The 26,331-nt window shown below is 41.4% G+C and overlaps 1 protein-coding gene and 1 long non-coding RNA gene across 4 annotated transcripts; one reads left to right on the top strand and one right to left on the bottom strand.

Moving 5' to 3' along the window:
* Positions 1 to 8: 8 nt before the first annotated feature.
* On the top strand, positions 9 to 9,663 carry LOC128083746 (uncharacterized). Of its 2 annotated transcripts, XR_008208170.1 has the most exons (4): positions 9 to 177; positions 5,210 to 5,358; positions 8,458 to 8,549; positions 8,784 to 9,663. It is a non-coding gene; the product is annotated as an uncharacterized LOC128083746 (long non-coding RNA). The 2 variants fall into 2 exon arrangements; XR_008208171.1 differs by lacking the exon at positions 8,458 to 8,549.
* An 8,507-nt stretch (positions 9,664 to 18,170) lies between these two features.
* IFT22 (intraflagellar transport 22) lies at positions 18,171 to 21,715 on the bottom strand. Of its 2 annotated transcripts, XR_008208169.1 has the most exons (6): positions 21,632 to 21,682; positions 21,281 to 21,360; positions 21,119 to 21,208; positions 20,188 to 20,390; positions 18,938 to 19,281; positions 18,171 to 18,604 (listed from the first exon to the last, which is right to left on the bottom strand). XR_008208169.1 is itself a non-coding variant. In XM_052689287.1 (5 exons), the coding sequence occupies exons 1-5, from the start codon at positions 21,668 to 21,670 to the stop codon at positions 19,133 to 19,135; spliced, it is 561 nt and encodes a 186-aa protein (XP_052545247.1). In that variant the 5' UTR covers positions 21,671 to 21,715; the 3' UTR covers positions 18,171 to 19,132. The 2 variants fall into 2 exon arrangements, 1 of the variants encoding a protein (XP_052545247.1); XM_052689287.1 differs by having other exon boundaries at positions 18,171 to 19,281; positions 21,632 to 21,715.
* Positions 21,716 to 26,331: the final 4,616 nt, after the last annotated feature.

The following is a 26,331-nucleotide window of genomic DNA, read 5'->3' as shown; positions in this document are numbered from 1 at the left end:
ACGGGAGCGGGGGCCGGGTGGGCCGTGCTGTGTGGGGAGGGATGTGAGCTGCGCTGGGCGGCTTCGCCGGAGTCAGGACGGCCGCTATAGCGAAGCAGCCTGGCGTCTCGAAGGACCTCCTGCTCACCAGGAGCCCCATGCTGGCGGAGGAGGCTGTCGGTCCTTCCACCTCAGCAGGTAAATACGTCTTGGCTCTACTTTTTAATACCAAAGGAGGTGTACAGTGTTTAGAGGCTATAAAATCACTGAGAACAACATTGGAATGCATGTTGTGATTCCAAATCCTGTCACGGGCTGGATCCTCCTCTCCTGGTTGGCTTGGAATCACAGAATCATTAAGGTTAGAAAAGACCTCTGAGACCATCTAATCTGACCATCTACCTGCCACCAATACTGCCCACTAAACCACATCCCTCACTGCCACCTCTCCATGTTTCTTGAACACCTCCAAGGACAGCGACCCCAGCACCTTCCTGTACAGCTGTGCCACTGCATCACTACTCTTTATGGCAAGAACTTTTTTCCAGTATCCAATCTGAACCTTCCCTGGTGCAATGTGAAGCCTTTTTGTCTTTTTGCTGCTTACCTGGGAGGAAAAGCCATTCCCCACCTTGCTATAACCTCCTTTCAGGGAGTTGTGGAGAGCAAATCTAAAAGCAATCATTTTTAAACTGAGTCTCACAGGAATTTGTACTGACCCCTCACTTGTGACCGCATTTCTTCAGGCCTTGCTATCAAACTGTGGCAAGACATAGAATTCTGCATTTCAAATTAAATTGTTGTTCAGTCAGAACAATCTTAAGATAGAGGAGGAGCCTTTGAAAACTATTCCTCTATGTTTTGCCCATTTTGATCATGTTACCCATTTTAACCCAATTTGAAGTAAGTAGTCTCCATCTTTGCTGTTGTAAAAAGTGGTCCTCAGGTGAAAACTTACTTACCTCTATTCACAATGCAAGCTATCAGTTTTCTTTTCAAGGGTGTTGGAGACCTTGGGATTGCTAAACAGTCAGAATTGCTGGCTTAGAAACACAGTCTTTCAAGCATCTCATCACTACCACCTGTCTATTTCAAAATTTCGTAGCTGCTTCCTAGGCTCTTTTAGAAGTAGCTGAATATTAAATTGGACACAATAAATCCTTTTGAAAATCTAGTCCTATCTGTGGGAAATGAGGTTTGGAAATTCCATCCTTGTGTATGTTCAAATGAGTACCCCAAACCACCCATATTAACAGCTGCTTTCATCTTGTTCATGTCAAGGCAAAACTCCCACTCACATTAATTGGTCCAGGATTAGACCCCCTAAAGTAGTATTAACTTCATTGGTATGGTTTAATATTTTTTTCTTTTTCTGGGTAGCAAGTGGACTTGACAGATGCAAAGGTTTATGGAGTAGCTATTCACAATGTCTTGTGATGTGGAACAATTGGGTAACTTCCTCTATGCCTCCCCAGCGTCCCATTTAATTCTAAACGCTTGTAGTTTTTATAGTCCTGATCTTCCAACATACTTAGCTAAACACAAAAAGTGATAAGCAAAGTTTAACAGCAGTCATGGAAACAGGTCTGTTGCAGTGGCAATACCAGCAGAAACCAAAAGGCTGAATGCTAGTTCCCATGCTGTAAATGTTAGACAGGTGCAGTGTTAATGAATCAGTGAGACATGGCTTAGCTCTAGAGAGCTGCAGGTGGATAGACTTATTTATTCAGGAGAATAATTTTCTCCAGCAATAATAAAACTCCTAGATTTCCATACATTTTTATCAGGTATATTTGATCTAACAGTCCAACATGGACATTGTCAGTGTAAGTACCACAAGCAGTAGACAGAAGTTAGAGGAGAAGATGAAGAGTGTGTGCTCCATTAGTAGCAGATGCAGAGGGGCTGTCACCTTGCACTTTGCCTGAAATTTAATCTCACAGACTTGCTGAGAAAGGTAAGTGTGCAGCTTTTGTTTAAACAGTAACATCCAGTGACAAGCAGTAAGTTTGTACAGTCCATGGTTGTCTGGAGACCAGGAGTAAACTCAGGGGCACTGAGACTGTTTGAGAAGGGTGTAGTGAAATAATTTGCATGACATATCTAAGAGAGATTTTTTTTTTTTCTTTTTCCATTTTTTTTTTTCTTTGAAGGAAATAAAATGAATAAGTAGCAGAAGAGCTAATTAAATCTTTTCCTTAATAGATCCCTGTTTTGTGGTTGACTGACTTCAGTGCCTGTAAACGCTCAAGTTCCAAATGAAACTTTTCCTACTTTTTTGAGTGCGCAGAAATCTCCCTTTGTGTGGCTTTCATTGGGGCACTTTAACCTCAGCTGAGGCATGTATTTTTGGAGAGTGTAATGATCTTTGCTTTTATCTGTATAACTACTCCCAGATCACAGATCTGGTTGAGTTTACTCTGGCTTTATCCCAGTTCCATGTCAGGACAAGACACAATTCCACGTGTTTTACCTCCACTTGCAGCAAAGTACACAGCTTAGGGGGATGTCACAGCAAGTCCTTTCATGTGCATGATCAGAGGACTGGGGCTTCGTTGCTCTGGGGGTCAGACCAATGAAGAATATGATTGTAACAGCTTTCTTTTCCCAGGAAGCGAGGCTAATAAAATATAGGGCTAGTTCCTTTACTTTCATATGGTACAAGACACCACTGTTTCGTACTGTAACTAAGCTGAATCTACAAAAAATGCATTCTTTTAAAAGATAAACTGAAGTTATGGACCTGCAAGGCTGAGTCTACATCTGATGTGAATTCAGTGGGAACAGACTGATGTGTGGCAAATGAGAACCTGGTCTATAGAAGAGAATCAAAACGGATATCAGAAAGTTCCTCTGAAGTGTGCTGTTTCCCATTTATATTGCTTTACTGGCTTGCTGGCCACAAATTATTTTGATTCCATTGTGCCTTGTATGGTAGGAGTTTGCAGCAGCAAATTACAGACCCTGCTTCATAATGTAATTCATCTCATAAACCACCCACTGTTTAATTCAATCCATCCAAGAAAGCTGATTAACAAGGTAGATTTGGGAAGCTGCCTAGTGGGTTACCAGACTAGCACAGTTAGTGGATACAGTGGCAGAACTGAGGACCAGAAGACTGAGCAACTAGAAGAACTAACTTGGGAGCAACTGCTCATGTATCCCAGGTGACTATCAGTAGGCCTTAGTGAAGATTTTGGTAATGATCTCGTTTATTGGGCAAAGCACAAGAAGACTGACACAACAGGGAAGACCTGATGTGGAGAAAGTAAATATATGACAGGAAAAAAACAAATGTGTTTTTTTGCAAGTGAAGCCCAAGGGAAAAGAAGCTGCTCATTTCTCTACGGAAGGACTCAGCTGCTCCCAACAGCAAGCCATTGGTTTTTTCAACAGGCAAGTAATAGACTTGTCCTTCTGGGAAAAAAGAAGATGGAAACCAGAAGTTATTGCTTGTACTTTATATGTTTCCAGGTTTGCCAGAATTTGTCAACTGTTTCTTCTCATTTTTTAAAGCAAATAAAAAGCTTAAATCAGAAAGTGTTCAGAGTTTCCCAATGTTTAAACATTTATTTTCCTCTTGTTGAGATTGATGGGTCATTAGCATTAAGCATTAGTTCTGCAGATATGAGTGTTTGCAGACTTTCATCCTTTCTCTTTAATGCAAAGCTTTTGAAGAAAATTCACATTCATTTAAGCATTACCATAAAGAGGTTGGTTGAAAATCCCAAACCAGTCATGCTCTTTGCTTCAAAAGTTGTTCTGCAATGCAAGGAATTCAGTCTGGAACAATCACATTATTTGCAATGGTAACTTCTTAGTAAACCCTAGAATAGTTTATGTGGTTAAAAACCTTTTCAATTGAAAAATTATGTTATCCCATCGATCGTTTAAAGGATTCCATGTGGTGCAGTTCTTTGAAAATATGGGAAGCAAATGAAGCCAAAAAAGAAAATTTGGCAGGCAAAAAATTGAAGTGCTTGCATTGGCTCTAGATCTAGATATCTGAACATTAATGATCTCATTGGAGAGATGTCTATATTAAGATTCAAAAGCTTTCTGGATTCCCAAGGGGCAAATTCATTGAATACTGGGATGCACCATGAAGCTAAACAATTTTTCTTATTGCAAAATAACTAAGGAATCAGAAACTCATTACGTGAGCATAATAAAGGACACATTAAGAGGATAGTTTTGTGGGTAACCTTGCTCAGCAATACTTCATTGGAATTGTTGTTGCAGAGAGGCCCAAAACAACACTGCTTTGTACTTAGATGTTGCTTTGTTGAAAGATCTAAGAATGGTCCATAACCCATTCAGACTCGCAACATTTATATTAGCATGTTATCTGCATCTGTCTGCAGATGTACAGGCAAGGATGCGGCAGGGTTGAGCCAACTTTCCCATAGTGGTTTAAATTTTTAGTACTATGTAGCCTGCTCAACCCTTGCGTTAGGGAGAACTGTTGCTTAGCCATGCTCAGCCTGAGCTCTGTCTCTGATAGATCTGTCTCTATCAGTGATTTAAGCAGAGATGCTGGATTTCGCATTGCAGTAGTTGAAGTGTGAACGCATGGAGCCCCTCCTGCCAGCCCTGCTATTGTATTTCAATGAGTGAGAGCAAGTACAAGTAAAGGCCATGTCAGTCACCACACACCCATCAGTGCTCGTCCAGCAAAGCCCAACATGATACAGCAGTGGGCACAAGGGCAGAGAGAACTGTGTTGCTTGTCTCCCTATTTAAGAGATTCTATTTTTATTTTAAATGCTAAAATAATAATGAATGAGGGGTTCTGCTTTTTAAGGCTGTTTTAGATGGGTATTTTGGAATTGGGAACACTAAAATGGCAGCTCTGGCAAGTATTACATGTAGTTGTATTTTTCAAAAGAAGAAACAGTGTTAGCTGTGGCATCTCATTCATTCAACTTCCTATTCTTGAGAAGACCAGTTCATTAACACCAATAAGATGAGCAATATCAGATCTTCTGGATTGGGCCATTTATGCCATTTTCTCCTTCTGAGGCACAAGCACATCAGATGTCCTATAAATTCGAAAGACTGCATTTTCTACTTGCCAAGAGAAGGAGGGAATGTTACAAGTACCATAAAATTCATTGTCCCATGCGCATTGTATTAAATGGTGTGACCAAAAGATTTCTGTGTTAAGACTCCAATGGCAATGCTTTGGAGGGTTTTATTAATCCAACCACTCTCACTATGTCTCTTTTAGAACGTATCTTCTGAAGATATTTGAACATGGTAGCCAAGAAGGCTGAACAGTCTTTGAAGAAACAGCGGACCATGCAGCTGAAGGGGTGAACTGAATCCTTGCACATCCTTCAGCTGAATAAGCCCACCCTTCTGAAGAGTTTGGTTCAGGTAGGATTTCTGTATGCTCCAAAAGTGTAGCTGGAGTCCTCCTTCCAAGCTGGATTCTTCAGTGATTCCTGAGCCTTTTCTGAGGCTCTGCCCGTGCTCATTCCACTAGAGACCCAAATACTTGTCAGTACAAACTTAAATCACATATACAGGACGTAGGTCAGTAGGTGGACACAGCTGGTCCAACAGTATCTTATCAATGCCAGTCCATTGCAATGAATCCTTTTATTCCCTGTTTTCCCTGATCTCTCTTAGAGGCTAAAATGGTTTCTCTACTTGCCTCTTTATTTTAGCAGGATGTCTTTTCCAAAGCTGCAAACACACAAAATAATTTGTACTTTTATGGCACTCACTGGAGACAGAGCATTTTAGTGCAGCCAGAAGAGAAAGAATCATCTTAGGTTTAGAGAGTGGGGGAGCTAAGACCTGGAGAGATAGCAATTTGCCTAGGAATACACAGAAGTTCAGCACAGCAGGAAAAAAAAGGATGTGCATCTCCTACCCCCCACAGCTTTCTTTCTTTTTTTTTTTCTTTTTTCTTTTTTCTTTTTTTTTGCCATAAAATGTATTTCTCTCCTTTACTTATTCATTACATATTTAAAAATATCAAAAGGCTTCTGACCTCTGCTGAAAAATAGCTGAAGACTATTATAAAAGCAGTGAAAGAGATTAAATGGACTCATTTCCTACAGAAACTCAGTTTGATTCTGTCAAAAATGTTTGCTGCTAGGATACGCTGTCTTGCCTCACTCTTGCACCATTCATACAGCATTAAGAAGCTCTCTTCTCCTCTGAGACCACAGGAGGTTTCGCATTATGCCGTTAACCTCCTTCAGATCATTTCCTCCACGCAAAATCCAAGTTACATTTACACGCAGACATAATGTCACTCAGCCCACTTTATGCTACTTAAATCTCTCTTGTTGCTATGGAGAACATTGATAAGGAGCCAATTAGCAAATAAAATATTTGAGGAGGAATGTGAAAACAGCTACTTGGTGGATTTGTGTGTAATAGGCAGTGACACTTTCTTTAGCATTTGTCCTTACCTAGCTGAGCTTCTTCCACTGCAGCTTAAGCAATATTCTGTGCAGTTGAAACATGCTCTTCCCACTGGATTTTGAGGCTTAGACATGTATCTTTAACTGTATCTGACCCTGGGGAATTTTGACAGTTCTCAATAGAACAGGGAGTTTGCTTGTTTTTAATGTGCTTTTGCCGGCATGAAAGTGCAAAGAGCACCATCCAGTGTTTAATCCGAGTAAATACAGAAAAATTCAATGACATTGGTATAAAGGCATCTCTGCTCATTTCACGCTTGGGCTACACTTGGTGGGGCCAGTCAGGATCTTAATAAAAAGAGGCTACAGTCAGTTGGAAAAGAGACTTTTGAAGAAAGACTGGCAAGGTTGTCAGCCTGTCGTGAAAACATGAGACAACCTGGAAGGTCACATCTTCTAAAGAAGAGCTGATGACCTAGGGAGCAAAGAACACAAGCAGGAGGAGATGGAGGTAACACTAGATGGGAGTTAGACAAGAATAGTAGCAAATTCCATTTATTAAAGGAATGTGCTATGGCAGAGAGAGAAAATTGGGTCAGATCCTTATGTTGTAGTTCTTTCTCTTAGTGAACTGAGCAAAGAGAGGCTGGAAAGATACACTGGCAGTTAAGAAAGTAAGGGAGAAGTGATTTCAGCTGTCCCTGCTCGGTCTCAGCAGCTTTGTGTATAGATTCACAAATGTGGTAGCCTTGGGTTTTAAGAAGAAAAATGATTCAAAGAAAAGATTTTGCACAGAAGAATGCAGTGAGCTGTAGTTTTTATCACATAGGACTGTAGGATTTTGGTAGGCCAGACAGAAGGGGCTGATAAGACAACAAGGAATCTATGAGGCTAAAAATGGTCAGAAGTCCGTTTAATTAATATCTGCAATGAAGTGATTCCCAAATGAATGTCCAAGTGCATTCTTCATGGAACAAGGGCTATGCTATCTATTGAAGCTCTAGGTAAACAAGCAGACAGTTTTTGATATGTTATGAAAATGTTTTTATTAATCACAAATGCAGAGTACTCCGGTTTATCACAATGTTTTAGTAACATATCACTAATACATCCTCCTTAAAACCAGACTTTGGGCTGGCATAAATTAGAAAAGCTATAATCCAAGACAGCCTCTCTGTTGTGTTCAGGATTCCCAAGAACAACTTAGCATGTGTTTGCTCTTAACCCTTTTTATATTGGACTTGCAGAGAGGGACTTGTTTCTTTCATTAATATTAAGCACAGTTTTCTTTATGCCTTGTGGCAGAAGTGCCCAGATGGCATGGTTTGAATGCTGAAAGCATGAGAAGCATTTAATGTTTTGTGGTGCTCTGTTAAAGTTGTATGAATAGAACATCTGGTATCAAATCTTGGGATAAATCAATTCCTGCAAGTATTTGGACCTGCTATGGGTCTGTGCCTTGTTCCAGTTCTGCATTCCCTCTCTTACTTTCCTGTTTCTAGAGCCAGTAGAGGATGGTTTATTGCCTGGTGCAACCCATTATATTCCCTTTGTTGGAGCTTGGCAATTAGTTGAGCAGAGTATAAAAATCACTTTGGCATCTGTGGGGTTGAAATGGCAGCACTGACTTAAAAAGCCCCTGAAAGGCTTTTTATCTGTCCTCAGGGTGGCGGAAAAAGGAGTGGTCATCCAGAGATTTAGGGAAGGTGCTGCCTGCTATGTGTGCACTTTAACCCTGCTGGGCAGTTTTTGTCTATATGAAACCTCTCTGCCCACTGTAGGGACCTGGTGTGGATGCATCCATGCAAGACCAGCATTCACTGCCAGGGGGAGTGAGTGAATGCTATCCCAGTGCTCAGCACTGACAGATTCCACTGCCAGTCCTGCTTTATACGTGAGAAAAAGTCCTGCAGTGTTGAAGAGTGAGAAGGGGAAATGCGAACTGTTGTCACGTTGTATGATTGATGCCATACAACACATGCAAGTGCCCACAGTTAAGAAATCCTTAGCCCCTGTCTTCCAAATCACAAGCCACTGCTGAGCATCACGAGGAAGGCCTCTTATGCTTTTTACTTCAATAATTATTTTTTTGCCTTAGGAAATGTTTAAAGAAAACCTAAGAAAGGCTGAGTACACAGAGCTCCTGTTACCCTTCCTGAGCCTTGACTCCACATTTCACCAGATTTTCAGGTCAGTGATGTTGCAGATACCCAGAATTTACCTGACTCTTGGATCTCTGAACAAAAACATGATAGAGCATCAAATGGGAATTCCTAAGCTGCGTTTATAATACAATGAAGCAACTGTCTGATATGTAGCAACCAGAAAAAACAGCTCACAAGGTTATGCTATTGAGGAAATAAAATATTTTGAGTCTTGCTATGTATAAAGGGCTGATTTTTTTCTCTTTTCTCCTCTTTGCAGGCTTTGTACATCAAACAGACTTCAGTGAAGTTATTCGTGCCTCACACAAGTGGTAAGAGGAAAGAGAAGAAAGTTATTCATATTTAATGCTATTTTGTGCCAGATGTTTTGCTGGTAGAAATCCATAGCTCCACAGGCACCAATTTCTTCAGGATCTGGAATGTCTGGCCCAATTTCTTTCTCATTCTGGATGGTCTGTGAAAGAAACCACTTTATTTTGCAATATTGAATATTCTTGCTGGGAAGTTATAAGCAAAAACAAAATAATGAGAGACAGGGTCTCTAATAAGCTTCCTGTCACATGAGGCTCTGGTTCTATTGAAGCATATGTGTTTGCTGACTTGCTTCCAAAAGGTTTGTTGAGTGGTGGTGATTAGTTTCTGTTGTACTGATGTTATCTCTCTGTAGTCTCATTCAATACAAGTAGTTCTGTAAACAGTGAAGTCTTTTTTTCCTACGGATTTGTACCTTGGATTGTGTTTCAGCATGGATTCTCTGATGTTTAATGGGGATGGAGTTCATGTTTAGCCAATTTCTTCAATGAGGGATGAATAATCTGTCTTTTTGGCCATCTATTTTCACAAAATTTGCTGGAATTAAATATCTTCAACGCCCTCTATCAAAGTTGACTGGGATTTATGAACAAGTTTTGGAGTTATTTGGGGCTGTCCAATGTAGATAAGAGTCTCATTTTCTTACAAAAACAGAATGTAAAAATGCATTCTTAAAGTATTTTGTCCTTGTATACTACCTGCTTGATTCTATTCTACTTGTGACCAGTCACATAGGATATGTTTTATTTGTAAAGCTGTATGAAAGTATGATGTGTTTTTTTGCCCTGTTGAGTGCATATTAAAGCATCCTTAGTTTATTTTTGTTATGGGCCAGCTGAGATTGTATTTTTTATGGTCCTTGTTGGAACATGGGAAAAGGTGCCACACATTTAACTTCCATGCTTACACAGGTAAGTGCAGACAAAGGACATATGGTTGCTCGTTTAGTATCAGAGATCTCCATTTCTGGTTTGGAAAGGAAGAAAGGAAACACAGAATGGAATATGACCTTTTAGCTTGCTGAGTTCTAGAGCTAAGTTTTCAATCCTTCTCACAAGCAGATAGTGCTATTCAAAAATGTACTCTTTCCCCCTTGTTGTGTCTCCTGTCTTCCCAGTTACCTTCTTTATTGGAAGATTGCTCTAGAATCTCCTAATTTTGACTGGAAGAAACCCACTAATTTCTGTGGTCAATTTATTCCAGGAAAAAAAGACATCTACCCAATTTTTTGTTTGCATCCTGTAGGTAAGACAGATTTGGGTGTCTATTTTTTTAACCTTCTGTCAAGTTACTTTGCTTAATGTAAATGAACAATTAATTTAAAATAGAAAAGGACAGTAATTTAAGAGGTAGAAGAAGTGAATCAAACAAGAAGGTGATTAGATTGGACACGAAAGTGATGTGTTCATTATGCCATCTGTTTATGGTAAAAGAGGAGCTGTCACATGGAAACAGAACAAGAGGTAGAGATCAGGCCCCGCTCATCTTCCCTTGCAAAATAGCCAGATTTCTTCATTTGATGACAGCAGGCTGAGCCCTCGATTCTGAGCTGAATCTCTGAATGATCCCAAGAAAAACAGCAATGGAAATTTTAAACCCCAATTCTGGAGCTGTGATTGTTCCTAAAGTGAAATTTTTCCTTCAAAAGATGTTGTCAGCTGGAACAAGCGTCTGCATTGTGCAGTGACCACGTTCTGGTGCTCAGCAGCCGCTCTTAAACGCTGGACACAGCCTCTCACAGATACTGGCTGCAGAGACCTCCTTCAGATTCTTCAGGTCCAAATGATTTCTGAATAATGATCATCCTGGTTCCCTAAGAAAACACCTCAGCAGCCAAAGATAACTGGAGCGGAATGTGGCTGAACTCATTAGCTTCCACACTGATTCCTCGCCTCCTCTAACCCACACCTGGTCCCAGAGGTCCATAGGGGTGTGCATGGTGGGCAGCCTTCACCTAGGAACATCACCTGTGCCTGGCAGATTAAGACTGGAAGGGATATTTCCTGTTTTCTGGCCCCTTTTGGGACTGGCAAAAGGAACAGCTCGGAACATGAGCAAAGGTCTTCCAAATCTTTGTTAACTGCAAGGATGGGGGATATTGGCCAGCGGTGTCTGGGTGTAAAAGAATAATCAGATCAGAGTCTCAGGAGCATAACAGGAAATACAGACGACTGGGGGTGAGTGTCCCCGACTTTCTTTTTTCCTTTTTTTTTTTTTTTTTTGAATCTTAGACTTTAGCAGCTGATGTGACAACGAGCAACCACAGCCACAAAACATGCATTTGAGAACAGAAGAGCATACATATCTCTGATCTCAACAGAAGTGTTGTTAATGATCTCATTGCCATGTGATGCCACCTTCATATTTAATTTTGGTTGTTATTCTGGCTACAAGAATATGCTGTCTACTTGCGTGGTTGCAAACTCCGACCTGTGCAGATCTGTGTTACCTAAGATTTAATACATCTTTACCCATATTTGCACACCTCTCCACAGTTCCTGGAGAAATTAAAGGTCCAAAGTTCAGCTGTAAGTTAACAGATCCAGATATATCCAGTATTTAGCTTCCATGGACAAAGGAACTGCCCCAAGAGTTGGTTTGTCTTGCTGCATTTTGAAGGTATCAGTACTGCGTGCTGCAGAAGTTCATGCAACATTAGGGAAAAAAAAGAAAGAAAAAAAAGCCAAGTGTATGCTCAATGGAAAACAGATGGATTTTTCATTAGATATAACTTTTAATGATCTGCTTTGAAAGTAAAGATTTGCCATTCTGAGTAGAAGAAGGGCCTCCTCATAGCTTTGTGTAGGTCCCAGGATCATTATCTTAGCTACAGATAGAATTGCAAGATCCTTGTATCATTAGGAGTACCAGTCAGACATCTCTGCCATTATTAGACTTCCAAACACAGCAAAACACTTTGGGGGCCTTAACAATATTTTTCCCAAGACATGTCTTTATCTAATGATGCAGAGTTGTTACAGGCTGGCAGTTGGTTACTCGGTTTCTGGAGTATTACTATTTAACCTGGGGTCAGAATAAAAATCTTTGAATATTTATTGCAAGACAGATCTTTTGCTTCACTAAGGGACTTGTCTTCACAGTCAACCATGGTGTGACTCCTCCAAGTGGTCTTAATGGCTGTGAGAGGTGACCCCAGCAGTCTAGAAAGCCTGAAGACCCTTCCTAAAAAGATGAACCCTGCACTCTGTGCCTGTAGGTACTAAATCAACTTTTGACAAGCACAGAACAATGCAGTCCCAGGGTTTTAGGAATAGACGGTTGCTGCCAAACCACAATAAATGCTTTTGTCTGGAACTCATGGAACAGTAACATAGCAAAGAAGGGTGTGCCCCTGTCCATTAGTCCCTCCAAGCAAATTCTCACAGACATGTTACCAGGAGTCAGATAGATTTCATGAAGCTAGGGGAGAAATAAGCACTCTTTCCTTACAAAGAAAGGCAGAAATACTGCAACTCAGCAAAACAAAGGGCTTTTTTTGTTCCTAAGGGTTATGCAAGAAACTCTAATGCCCATACTCAGGCCCTTTGAAATGACACTCGTATGAGAGAATTTGCATTACCTTTCTTCCCCTACAAGTTGATAAAATTGCTTTACTTCCTCAGCTTATATATAAATACAACCTGTGTCTCCAACTGTTTTCCACTATGAATCAGAATCCAAGCTTCTCAAAGTCCAAAGAAGTTTGGAGCTGATGTTCTGCTTCACTGTCACCTCTCTCACCTTTTTCTACAGAAAATACCTGCTTAAATAATAATAATAATAAAAACTGCATTAATAAACAAGAAATCAGCTCCTTGCTCTTAAGAGAGGTGCTAGAAGGATCAACTGTAAGCTATTACAAATTATGAATTACCTCTCAATTATGTATGTTTTTTCCACTCCTTATTGAGATGATCTGTTAGTTACTTTCTTCAGCTTCCAGACCAGATTTTTAAATGACAAGAATATGTCCATATATATTCTTTTTGCCCAATCAGAGGTGGATGTTGCCAATATGACAGTAGAAGTTGGACCTTCTCACCAATATTCCATTACATTTTGTTGTCAGTTGACTTATGGCAGCAGAGGAGCAGTCTGACAGAATGGCATCTGATGTGGAAGTGCATATGAAACATAAGTGTGGAACTGAATTCCTTCGTGTGGAAAAAGTTGCACCCAATGACATTAACTGATGCTTGCTGAACATTTATGGATACCAGACAGTGGATGTGAGCACGGTGAGGCAGTGAGTTTCAGTGCATTTCAGCAGTGCTGACAGCAACCATGGGTCACCACCACTGGTGGAGGTTTTGATGAACACAGCATTCAGGCTCTTATTCATCACTGGTGAAAATGCACAGGTAATGGTGGTGGCTGTGTTGAAAAGTAGTGCTTTGTAGTTGAGAACTTGCTCTCTCAATCAGTTACTGTGCTCACTGTATCTGTTGTTGTTTCCATGAAAATAAATAGGAGGCATTACGTTTGGAGAGGCCTATATATGTGGCCCAAGGCAATTCCTCTTCACTCAATGCAGCCTAGGCAAGCCAAAGGTTCAACCCTTTCAACCCATGCAGTATTCCTCTTCCATCAGACTGGTGATTAAAAGAAGTGGTAAAAATATCCAGACACTGTTGTTTTTGAAGGGGGCTGATTTTCTGAGAATGAATTCTCAGTGTATTCTAAACAGGCACCTTCTAGAAGTATCTAGCTATTCAAACCTGGTCACTCAAGGGGGAATTTTGCCCTACGTAAAAAGCATCAGCTGGCTCAATGCAAAAATATAAAGCTGACCCCACAATTGGCCTGCTTCCTTCATACGTGTTTGAACCCCCTGAACTGCTTGGGATATTAGCATGTGGGATCTTTTATTCACAAGTGCAGTAGTGTCTGAATGCATGAGGAGTGCTGATTAAAGCTATTCTGAGTTTTAGAGTGCTTTTCTGGCATCTCAAGAGAAGCAAATTCTCAAAAAAAGTAAATTGATCTTTTGAGGACTCTTTGCTGCACCAGTGAAGTATTTTAGCAGTGATGACTTCCAGAGCAGTGATAGAGGAAATACTCACAAGTGACTTCCAAAGCAAGGTACTTCAGATGAGAAGCTGAGTAGTTTTAAGATAAAATTTTAACAGGTCCTGGATGCCTCCTAAAGTTGCTTCCTCAAGCATCTGCACATCAACTCCCTTCACAATTTAAGCTGAGCATACAAAAACGCAGTATGGGTAGGCACTCTTGAATGCTGCTCTGTGTGACTTCCTCATAGTCACTTGGCAGTTCAGTAATAGAAATAAGAACATAGGGTTCTTTATGTCTATTGTGTCCATTAGAACAATGCTGCTGAGAACAACTGAGACAAAAGGCCTGGCCTTCAAAATATAGAGCCTGAAAGGAAAGCTTTGGGGCTTTTTTTTTTTTTTTGTAAGGTCCAAATGTGTTTCATTCAGCTTTGCTGCTTCTCCCAAAGTCTGGTTATAAACAAGTATGATATTTACCCTGGAAGCTGCACATCTGGATTGCAGTGTCTGTAACTGCTTTCATTGTCATAGTAGTTTTGAGCCTCATAATATTCTGTGTGTGTAGAGAACAGCTTGTAAGGGGTAACCTGAGCCAACTCTATATAGTGAAGACCTTATATATCTTAATTCACCAGTCTGCAAGATAGCCACAGTCTTCAACCTTCTAAATTTGCCTCTAGAGTCCTAAAATTTTGCTTTTAATGTCCTGCAGAATTCTTCTGAGTCTAATTGCTCCCTATCAGATTTCCATGCTGACTTTTTGTCCAAAGCAATGATATACCAGCTACTTTCAAGGGAGATGAGCATGAACTTCAGAAAAGTCCACCTCTACGTGTAAACCCTCTTTTACTGTTAGACAGCAGTAGAATCTTGAAATTCATTTCTTTTTTCATTTCTGGCAGAATGGAAATAGGACACGAACTGTTCACTCTTAAGAGACTGAGGTCAGCTAGAGAAGGCTGCATTTGCTTGGAAGAACTGATAGACTACATTGGTTCTCTTCTTTCCCTTTTACATCTTGGAAAGCTTGTCCTAAAAGCTTTTCCAGATCTAAAGACATAGTGGTAAGGTGTCAGTGTGGAAGAGTTAAGATGCAGCACTTTTGTTTAAATTTGCCTTTACCTTCTGCTCTTAAGTTACTACTTGCTGCAGCTGTGGCTTGACAGCTAACTGACTTCTGCATAACTTGTGGCTGATTACCTCATGTTCCTGGTTTCCTTTGTGCTTGCCTGAGTAATTCTTTGCTCTCACAAGCAGAAATATGGACAAAGCCATAGAAGAGTCATTTATTAACCACATAGCTTCAGGCAAACAAATAAGGCTGCACACCCCAGTCTGGATAATACTGTGCTGTGGAACTGTTTGAAGCTCTGCAGATTTGCTGATATCAGTGGAAGGCCAGGCTGTAAAACACAGAGGTAGAGATGTAACGTGTGTTTGTCCAGCATCTGGCATTCTCTTACTCTTCTTCTAACTGGGTGTCTCTGTGGACCTTGTTCATAAATCATTAACACACAATACTTCCGGATAAGTTCTTTCTCAGAAGCTACTGCAATTCTGAGGATTAATTTTAGCCTATCCATTTGTTCTGCTCTTCAGCAACAGCAGAATTTATCTCTTGGACGGATTTTATGAATGATTACCCACATTATTAAATATTATGGCCTTTATGGATGATATAAAGTCAAATCTAGTGATCTGCCATTTGTTCTGTCTAAAATTATTTTTCTTCTCTAATGCAGAATATATAGGTATTTGTAATTTACACCTTTTTTCTTGAGCTTGAAGTAGGGTCATAACAACTCTGCAGTGGTTTAGGCTTGGGAAAGAGCAGCTGGAAATTTGCCCAGCAGAAAAGGACCTGGGGATGGCATGGGGATCTGGGGATGCTGGATGGCATCTGGCTGCACATGAGCCAGCTGTGGAAGGATGATGGCATACTGGCCTGCATGAGAAATAGCGTGGCCAGCAGGACCAGGAAAGTGATTGTTCCCTTATACAGAGCACAGGTGAGACCACACCTGTAGTATTTAAACTACATCCAGATTTGGGCCCAAGTACAAGAAAGGTACTGAGTTTCTCTAACTTGTGCAGAGAGCAACAAAGCTGGTGAAGGGACTAAAAAACAACAAATATGAGAGAGTGGCTGAGGAAACCAGGTTGAGTTTGAAGAAGAGGATGCTGAGGAAAAACCCGCTTGCTTACTACAACTATCTGATAGCAGGTTGCTGTGAGGAAGGCGTCAGTCTCTTTTCTCAGGAGCAACAAGTGATAGGAAATGACAAACTGTTCTCAAGTTGCATGAGGGGAGGTTTAGATTGGCTATAATGGCAATATTTCTTAAGGAGAGCGTAGTCAAGCATCAGAACAGGTTGTCCAAGGAAATGGTGGAACACCCAGGTCTGGAAGTATTCAGAGAAGGTGTGGTGTGGCACTGAGGGACATGGTCAGTGACAGGACTCGGCAGGTCAGATTGATGCTTGGTCCCAGTAATCTTGACATCTTTTCCAACCTAAATGGTTTGATGAAGATCATGGATAACATTTGATATGAAGCAAGGCAAAGGATAGGAGAGTTCATCACTGACTTTTCAACTCTGACATAATGCAAGCACTGGTTTGCATTTCAAGTACAATTTCATTTGCTGGGTTTCGTAGCAGCCTTTACCAGTGCACATCAAAATACATATGTTGGGAGAAACTGAGTTTATTAAGACAGTATATTTTAAAATTGGCTCCATTGCCCCACAGCTGGCAACAAGGAAAAATAATCTGAGGCAATGTGTAAAAAACTTGTTCTCTACCTAGACTGAATTTTCCAATAACTGTCTCCAATAGACCACCCTATGACACTGATTGCAAACATATAAAGCCTGGTTGTTTCAAAAGTAGTAGAAATAAAATGTAGATGTTGAAATGCCAGCCTCCCTCTATTTCCTTCCAACCTTTTCTTTTCATCTCTTACTGTTTATTTTACTTTTTTTCTTTCACGGTACCTTTACTCTCGCTGGTTTTTCCTTTCAGTACCTCTCTGTTTCTTCTCAGAATCAAGTGGAGCTTTTAGCATTAATGGCAGAATAAGAGCCAGCAGACAATGAAAAGAAGCTGGGGCAGCAAATTCTGTGAGCATACAAAGCAAAAAGGAAAAGAATAATGTGGGTTACTGACACCAGCTTCACACACCACACGCTTGGTACCAACCAATTTGGAATTGTAATTCTCTGAAGTAAAGCCTAGCTCAGTATGTTTTGTTGTGTTAGTTTTAAAACTGCTTAAAAGATCTTTTAAAGCTTTGCCTCACATACCTTTGTTTTAAATAAAAAGAGCTTAGTAATGAGCAAAAACCAGCTGGGGAACTACAGCGTACAACTGGGACAGAGAGGCTTTCAGGCTCTACCTACGTGTTCATTGATTTTGAGCTGCTTGTCAATCATTGTTAGAGTACTGACATGGACTGAATTCACAAAAAAAGGGAATGCTGCTTATTTACTTATTTATTTGCCTTAAGGAGTTTTGGGCATTTTGAGGAAGCCGGGAAAAGGCACGAGCTGCTGCTAATATGTTTGTGACAGGGCTCCACACCCTGACTGCTCACTGAAGTTTCCTTATGCTGTTAGAAAGCCAGAAGAAAGATGTGTAAATAACAGAGATTTTGGAGACATTTCTTCTTGCCACCTTGGAAAATGGAGAATGTTTGCAGAAGAACAGAACTAATTATTCAGGAAGGGAAGAACTCTGAAAATAAAATAGCAGACTCATGAGCCTAGATCACTGAAAAACCCAAGCAGCACTCACTTCTGTTGTCTTGAACTAAAATACGTTAAGTGGTTCTTTTTTTTTTTTAAATATACTTTCTACAAAGGATATTAACTAGAATAAAATATTAGAGGACAAGGCTGTTTTAACAATAATACTTGTAGAACAGCTGCAGCTCAAATATAGCTGTGTGGCATGGAACATGCAATGAAACAATCTGCAAAATTTAGTGCTGTGAGTCAGATGTGGTTCTCATAAGCCGCTGATGTAACACTTCACAAAGCAAGCTGCAGAACAGGATAAGATGGGAAGCTGCTGAAGGATTTCTGCAGTTTCTCCTCCCAGGTCCTCTCTACTTTAAATTCTCCACTGGTTAAAAAAAGGAAGAAGTCAGTATAGATATATTCTTCTGGTTTCCATTCATCATTTCTTTGGCTATATGGGTCCATAGCAAGTTCTTGCAAACTCCTCTTGTAGGAACTAATTAGTGTGAAATGTACTACAAATTTATCACAGCTTTCCTCACTAATAATTAAGGAAGTTGATAAGACATCCACAAAAACATAATTCACTTTCCCTTTGAGGGCAAAAAGGATGCAATTTTATTATAAAAACAATTTTATTGCCTTAGTATTATATTACAAAAAATGCCTTCCACAGCAGAACACATTAAGAACAGGGATGAATGCAAACCAAACAAAACAGAAAGTAAATCATCTATGAAACCACTTATTTCAGTACAACAGGGAGCAGTAATCCAAGTTTGAAGCTGCTTTTCCTCCTCTGGAGAATGCAGCACTTATTTTTCTGCTTATTGGAGCTCCAGGAATAGGCCAAAGTAATTGCACTGCACTGAGATTTTGATTCCTTCTCTCTCAGAGTAACCCATACCTTGTCTCCAATGAGGACGAGTTTGTTGCAGCAGAGGAAAAGCTGTCATGAGAAAGGCTGCAATTCTGACTTGCCAGAGCAATAGCTATGAAATGTGCTCTCTTCGGATGCTGGACAGAAAGGAGAATTTGTTATATTAAAACATGACAACGTGTGCACGTGTTTGGTCCACACCAACAACTGCTGCTCAGATCTCCACTCCCATCAGATTTCTGCTGACTTCCAAAAGCATAACTCCTCCAGGAACACAGCTCACATGAGCACTTTATGATGCTTCAACAGAACTCCACAAAGCTTAACTTCTGTCATGCTTTCTATTAGCACCTTTACAAAAAGGGATTCTTGAGTGAGGAGACAATCAAGATCTTTACCTTTTAGTGCCCATTAACACACTGACCAACACCTTCCTGTACACCTGACAGCAAATGAAAAATTGAACATACCAAAAGGTACACAAATTCTTGGGTGTGCAGCCACCTCTTTGGTACCACAGTTTATCTGATGTCAGCACTTGCCTCTTCTGCTTAAGTTACAAATCTGCATTATTTGAAGCATTTATAGCCTGGCAAATTCTTCTTGCAAAGGATGTTGCTAGCACAGCTTACAAAGTTCAACCAATCCTTTACTTTCTTTTAATGTTATGAAATAATTGACATTTCTTCCTTCTCTCTGCTCTCATTTATTACGTTGATAATGCTTCTGAAGTATTTCATAAATTCCATCCGAACATCTTCAGGATCTTCTTCTAAGTTGGAATGTATTAGTTTCAGCTTGTTCAGTGGGTAAGCTTTGAATGTAAGAAAAAAAATATTAGGCATATGCCTTTAGAAAAGCAGCACTTGTGATCAACGTCATGGGACAGATCTTGGTAAGACATCAGTTGGAATTCAGAATTATCAGATGTCTCATACCCCAAATGACACAATGTGAAAAAGAAATGCAGCATAGCTTGTTGGCACTACAAACAAGAAGAACTTGCTGCTAGTTTAAATTCCTCAAATGTTATAATTAAGGCTTAAAGTATTGGTCTCACAGTCAACGAGGCATAACTGAATAATTCAGCACTAAATGCATTTTACTACTGAATTGATAAGATTTCTGCATTATTTTAAAATTACAGAACGGTGTTATTATGTTAAATATGCATTAATATATTAATGCTTGTAAGAAGTACTTGTTTGAAAACCAGAATAGGTTGTCCAGAGGCAGTGCATGTTCTCACTTGTAGAAACAGCCACAAATAATTGTGCTGCGTGTAATAACACAGCTATAATAATTTTAAGAGGAAGATCATTAACCTTGTAGTACAAAGGACTCCTAGTCTGCTGATGACTAAAATTCAGGGTTAAGGGGCTTCAAAAATGTCAGTAAGCAAAAGGTAAAACTGCATAAGATGAACTGCTAGTGATGATTATTTCTGGTTGCAGTCATCAGTTTTAATGCCTGGCTCAGTTGCACACTCACTGCATGGCCTCAGAGATGTCACTCAAATGTTTCTAGTCTTTATTTCCACTTTTGGGAAACAGGGACATTGCTTACCTTTTAGGTGACTTTTGAAATTCAGTAATTTTGTTTTGCAAAGCATTCTAATATTCTTAGATTTTCATGAAAAATAAAAGCCACAAGGTATGGCCAATTTCAAAGATTAAAAAATCAACAAGAAAACTCTGACCAACATATTCTATATTCTTACCTAAGGACAGATTTTCTGTGTCCTCTGCGCTACCTGGCTTGTGATGTGCAACAAGGAGACACTGGCTGTCGAGCAGCGGCTGCTGCTGCACGAAGCAGGAGTACCACATTTCAATTTCTTTCAGGTGACTGGGCAGCTCAGGATTGAAGATTATTATTACACCGTGAGAGTCCTTCATAAGAGCTGGCCAGCATGTTTCAAACCTTGAAAAGGAGGTGCATGGAAAACGGTAAGGCTGAGAGCAGGGAAATGGAAATATGCACTCAAACTTCTCAGTTTTCTTCTCCCCTCCTCAGCAATGTATCTTGGTGGATGCTCCATCCCTGAAGACACTCAAGGTCAGGCTGGATGGGGCTCTGAGCACCTGATGGAACTATAGGTGTCCCTGTTCACTGCAGGGGTGTTGGCCCAGATGGCCCTTAAATGTCCCTTCCAACTCTTACAATCCTATGACTTTATGATTTCAGTAGTTTTTCTTGAATATAATGTTAGTAATCTTGCAGTAATCTATGATACTCCTAATATACTTTCTAACTTATTCCTAAAAACTAATCTGTCCAGTTCTGTAATCCTGGGAAATTAAGGCTCAATCATATAAATACATTATTTGAAATCCATTCACAGAAACAGAAACAGAAAAAGGCAGGGCCCCTGCTTTGCCTCTAACTTCATTCTGAGAACCACAGATTTTATTGTTATGCTCAGCCCGTAGCCAAAACTAACGGTGTCAGCTGGGATCATGGAAAGGATTACCCAGCATTAAATGCTCTACAACAGAAAGCAATACAAATTTACACAGGAGTGAAGAGGTGGTAATATTCCTCATCTCCAAAAGATCACAGGTTTCAAGGTCTTACCCATGAGAACGTTGTGTAAACAAGAGAAGTACAAACTGAATAACCTGGACAAAGTAACAGCAATGCCAGCTTACTTCTGATCACCGCTGCAGTCCCACAGCTCAAATCGACACCCAGCTCCCTTGCTGTTCCCATTTAAGTTTGGCTTCTCGTACTCCAGGATCCTGTGAAGACAAGCAGGTGTCATCCACCACCTCAGACCTGTGGGTTGCTTGCATCCACACTGCTGTTCTCACCTCACTCCTTGTGTTGGGACATAGCTGCCAATCCCCTCTGTGCTCTCCGAAACAAAGTTTGCCAACACGGATTTTCCAGACTGGAACAAACGAGAAAATAAAAGACAACCGTATGAATTCAACACTCCAAAGCCACAACGGACAGGAGAACACGGGGCTGCTCCCAGCACCCTGCCTTCCTTCAAGGCAAATGCACGCAGGCCTGCCCGCCTCCCCTCCCAAACTGCACGGCCGCAGCCTCCACATCTCCGTGCCTCCCAGGCCTCGCCTGGGAACTGCGGCCCTCAAGGGGCAGCCCCGAGCCCCGGGGAGGATGCCCAAGGGTTACGTGCAGCCCCGAGGCTCCCTCACCTCGCGGGGTCCCACCAGCAACACCTTCGCCTTCAACATGGCGGCCGCCCGCCCGTCGCCTAGCAACGAGGCGGCGGCGGAGGCGGGGAGGGGGGATGGAAGGTGCGCTGCGATTGGCTGTGCCGCCGTCACGTGGTGGAAGGGCTGCACATAAAGTAGGGCCACCCGGAACGCTGCGGACAGTTCCGCGTTCCCGCTGCTTGGCGGTGCGCAATGGCTGTGGGAGCAGCGGGCGGCTCGGGGCTGCCGCGCCGTGGTTAACTGCTGTGGCTTGAGGGGCGATCGCTGTGGTGTCCGTGGGACGGGGCTGGCTGCGGGGTTCCATGAGAAGTAGGGTAACCGACACAAACACGGCGAAACGGGCACAGCGTGCTGCGGTGCGGTGTCCCTGTGCTCCGTGAGGTGATGCGGTCCCTGCCTGCGGTTCTGCTGCTGTTTTGACGGCAGATTGTCCCTGCATGGACAGCACAGCAAGTTTGTTAGGGTAAGCAGGAGTATTCCTTGAGTGGCAGCTAAATACAACAAAACGCCATCTGGCAGGCAGCTGTGCTGCTCCGGGGCTGTTTGGTGCCCGGGTACAAACGAGCTTTCAAGCAGGGCTTTTAAATGCTCCCGTAACATAGATGTTTACTACGGGTTCTGCTAATAAATGTGAACCAGGACTGCTCTGCTCGCACTGAAATGGCTCTGAGCTCGTTCTGTCACGTATGTTTTAGGTTTGTGAAGGTACACGTGTGAGTCAGGGTGAATTCACGATGCGTGGCACAGCTTGTTTGTTAATGCTTTCTGCTGCTGTGGTGTTTCTCACCTTTCAGACCCAGTAACTTTGATGGGTGATCCAGAGAGAAGCAATGAGGACAACATCTCTCCTATTAGCTGGCACATCCACAAGTACATGGAGAAAAATGTGTATAAAGGGATTGTGGACAGCGCAGTAGAAGGAAATAATGGACTAAGAGTGAGAACTGGTAAAGCTGGCTGCTTGTGCAGCTGCCCAGAAAGCAGTTGGGATTAATTTTTAGACGAAGTATCACGTAGCATCCTCGTGTTTGTATCAGCCACTGAAGAGTAAGGAGAGCACAGCTGGCTATGGCTGTGATTTTCCCATCTACACGTGTGCCTTAGGGCTTTAAGTCACATCACAAAGTGGAAATTAAGCTGCCTGTCCGCTTAGGATGACATTTTCAAAGCATCTAAGTTAAATACAGTTGCTGTTACAATCAGCATCTGCCTCAGGAGTTCAGGTTATGTTGGTTACTGATACGTTGGTTGCTGAGGCTACGTGTGTACAAATCAGCAGGGCCATTTTGTTTTGCTTACTTAAAATTCTTTGTTAGGCTGCAGGAAAGAGAAAACTCCATCTGTAAGTGAACTGCTTCCAGACTGTACTGGTCTGTAAGCCTTGCATTTATGAGATGGCTGTTTCTTCACCAGAACATTTTGGTAGCAAGCAAAAATGATCTCCAGATGATTCTGTGTGGAAAGATCCTCCTTCTTCCTTCAAAAGCAATTGCAGGCTATTAATAATATTTCAGTAAAATTATTCTTTGCTCTAGAAATGTCTGTGAGAATTCACAGGTGCACTGATTGCTCTACCATGACACGTGGTGCTTGAATTGCAGGTAAGAGGCTCCAAGTCAGAGACCCACAGGTTTTACTGGAAGCAGCAGTAAAATGTAGTGCCCGTCATTCAGAGAATTCTTAAGCTTTTGCAAATCATTCAGTCTTTTGGAGAACAAGTATCTTGAGTTTGTGTTATATTTTGTTGAATGTGGCATGTAAAATTATTCTTGTGAAAGCAGCCCCAAAAAATCTTTCCTAAGCTTGTGGCTCAGTACTGGTACTTTGTGTAGTGCTCTGTATTTCCAAGCTTTGGGAAACATACCCTACAGCAGTCGCATCAAGTTGTGTGTGAAAATACTGAATGCCTCTTCAGAAATACAGCCACATGGCAAGACTTACCATGAGAATGAGTGCTCTGCATGTTTATTGTGTGCATGTGCAGAAACAGCCTTCGAATAGATGCAGAGACCCACGCTCTATCCCATTTACTGATCCTGATCAGTTGGGGAGCAAGGCATAGAATGCAAAAATTGAAAGGGAGTAACACTTTGTGTGTGCTGAAGACATTTATTAAATAAGGAGAATATCAGTACTGTTGTGAGCTGCAGGCTTGCTTCCGAAGATGCTTGGGGAAGCAATATCTATCTGATGTTGATTAAGCAGGTAGGATGAGGTAGGCAGAAGAGTTGATGAAGTGTGGCTGCTCTCCGGACAAGGCTTTGGTAGAGCTAGGAAAAAGGACCAAGTGGAAATAGGACATTAAGGTGCATTGACAAGGGGTGCAGAGGATTGCTGCTCTTTATCGAGAGTCTGTTTCACTTAAAGGTGGCTCCTAAGGGGATGTGAGCGCTCACTTCAGTCTTTCTCCTCAGAAAATCTGTTCTGGAAGCTCATGAAAAACCAGCTGCTTTGATCATACTAACAGATCATTGTGGACTACGTTAATAGGATTTATCTGTGATCTCAAAGTCTTCTTCAAAGAAGATTAGGATCTTTAGGATCTTAGGCATTTAGTTAAAATGCCTCTAAATTTCTGTGCAGTTCTTTCTGGCACCCAGGTTTGTCATCACAGAAGATGCAGGGATGCAGAAAACTCAGTAGCCAATATATTTTCCTGACAAGTGGACATGACCTTATCAACACCCTAGAGGCCAAAGCTCTCTATGTACTTTCATCAAAACCAGTGGTTGTTCCCAAGGATGAATTTGACTCGCTCCATTTATGAAGTGATGCTTTAACAAAACTCAAGAAGCAACGTTCCACCTCTGTGACCCCTCCATCTCAATGCATCACAATGCTCAATTTTCTGATTTGCAGCACACGAATCTGGAGAGATGATTTAGCTCTGATGGTTTTAAATCTTTAGCTAAAACTGTCTATGATGCTTCTGATAGATGTCGTTTTTGTTATTCTGAGTTTCTCTGATCGCAGTCTGTGGAGCAACAGTAACACCTAGTGGCTAAACGTGCCAGTCCATTGTCTTCTTTTGTTCCCTCCCTTCAAGAGGTATGAGTTGGAGGGGATGTGGTGTGATTGACAGTTTTGACTTGAGAGGCCAGCATTAGCATCTCCAGGGATTTGCCATTTTCCTTTCAACCCTTCACCATGTTCTGTTTTCTATTAAAAGTGGTGGATGAAATATGAAACTCTTCCTCCCACCCCCCAGCCTCCATCGCTTTTCTGGCTCATGGAGAAGGTTGTTCCAGTCCATCTTGATCTGTAGGTGGGTGGGCCGTGAGTGGCCTGGTCTACTACTTCCAGCTTGGAGCACTCAGATTTCTACATAGAATCCAATATTTGTTTTTCTTTTTTTCTTCTTTTTTTTTCTTTTTGGTACGAGAAGGATCGAGCAGATCACCCGACAGAGCTTGGTGACCTTGGTACAGCTGATAACGTGGTGTTAACTTGCCTGAGTTGAGGCAGTCCAAACCAGTCTGTTCCAAACAGTACTGTTTCTAAAGATGTGGTGCGCAGGATTGTTTGCCACGATTTACTGCTAATCTATCAGAGCAGGGATCCCCTAGAAAAATAGTGTTTGAGAGGAAAGAACCCACAGGTTCACTGCGTTTGCAGGGAAGCCCTTCCGAGGGTTTTCTCTCCCATAGCAGAGGAAAGCTTCAATTTTTCCTTGGGGGAAAAAAAAAAATTAAGCAAAAGTATTTCAGCTAAAGCATTCATAAAGACAGCTTCAACTCTGTGGGAATTACAGTACAAAGCCATCATGGTTTTGTCATGTTTGTGCTGTCTAATCTTAGGCTTCTGGCTTAGGTATTCTGAATTACCCTTTGGAAGAGGCATCTATTCAGGAGAATCTTCATTGCCTGATGACAGTCTGGGCTCTTAATTTGTGCTGTGGATACATTCTTTTTCCTCTGGGACAAACTTGCATCACTGCCTGCTCAAAGTAGCAGCGCTGCCTCCGTGCCCATCCCCAGCTTTCAATTTAGGCCTGTCCCAATTACCAGGGAACCATTTTCAGCTGAAAACTGGTATGACCCCTCTGAAAAGAAGAGAAAGAATAGTTTTCACTTGGACCAACCTTCTGTTCCTGCTCACTGTGCTGCACAATAACCTGTTGCTAGCAGAGAGAAGGTAACAAGGACCTGTGGGGATGTGGCTAAGTGGGACAAAGTGGGGCTGTTTCTTTCAGCCACTGTAGATATTTGCTGCATTGAAGCAGGCATTTAATTACACCATTAATCAGTCCTCTTAAATTTGGTATTTTTAATGTCTGTTGGTGAGAGCGGTGAAAGAGAAACGTTGCCTGGTGGTGAGGAATGAGGAATAATGTGTAGGGATGGGCTGGTAGAAGAGGGCACAGCAGCTTTATTGAACTGGATAAAAAAAACCTCGGTGCCTGGGTGGTAAAAATAACAGTTTCATAGGTGGTAAAGAGTACTGGATAACTAAAACAAGACAAACAAGGCATAGCTGTGATTCAAAAGAGCTCGTGCAACCTCTTCTATTAGACCCTTATGTTTTTTGTTTTGAATACAAAATTTCAAAGTAAATTTTGTTTCTCATTGACAGATGTGTTTGCCACCCCTGTTGGTCTGGAAAAAGCCTGCATTTATTAAGAGTCTGATCTATTTATTCACCCAAGGACAGATCCTTAATGCTGTCATAGAAAGCAAGCC

The sequence above is a fragment of the Tympanuchus pallidicinctus genome, unplaced genomic scaffold (genome assembly GCF_026119805.1).
Source record: "Tympanuchus pallidicinctus isolate F22 unplaced genomic scaffold, pur_lepc_1.0 scaffold24, whole genome shotgun sequence".
NCBI classification, from domain to species: Eukaryota; Metazoa; Chordata; class Aves; order Galliformes; family Phasianidae; genus Tympanuchus; species Tympanuchus pallidicinctus.
Note: the sequence above shows the minus strand (reverse complement) of the source record. Positions and strands in the feature narration are given on the sequence as shown.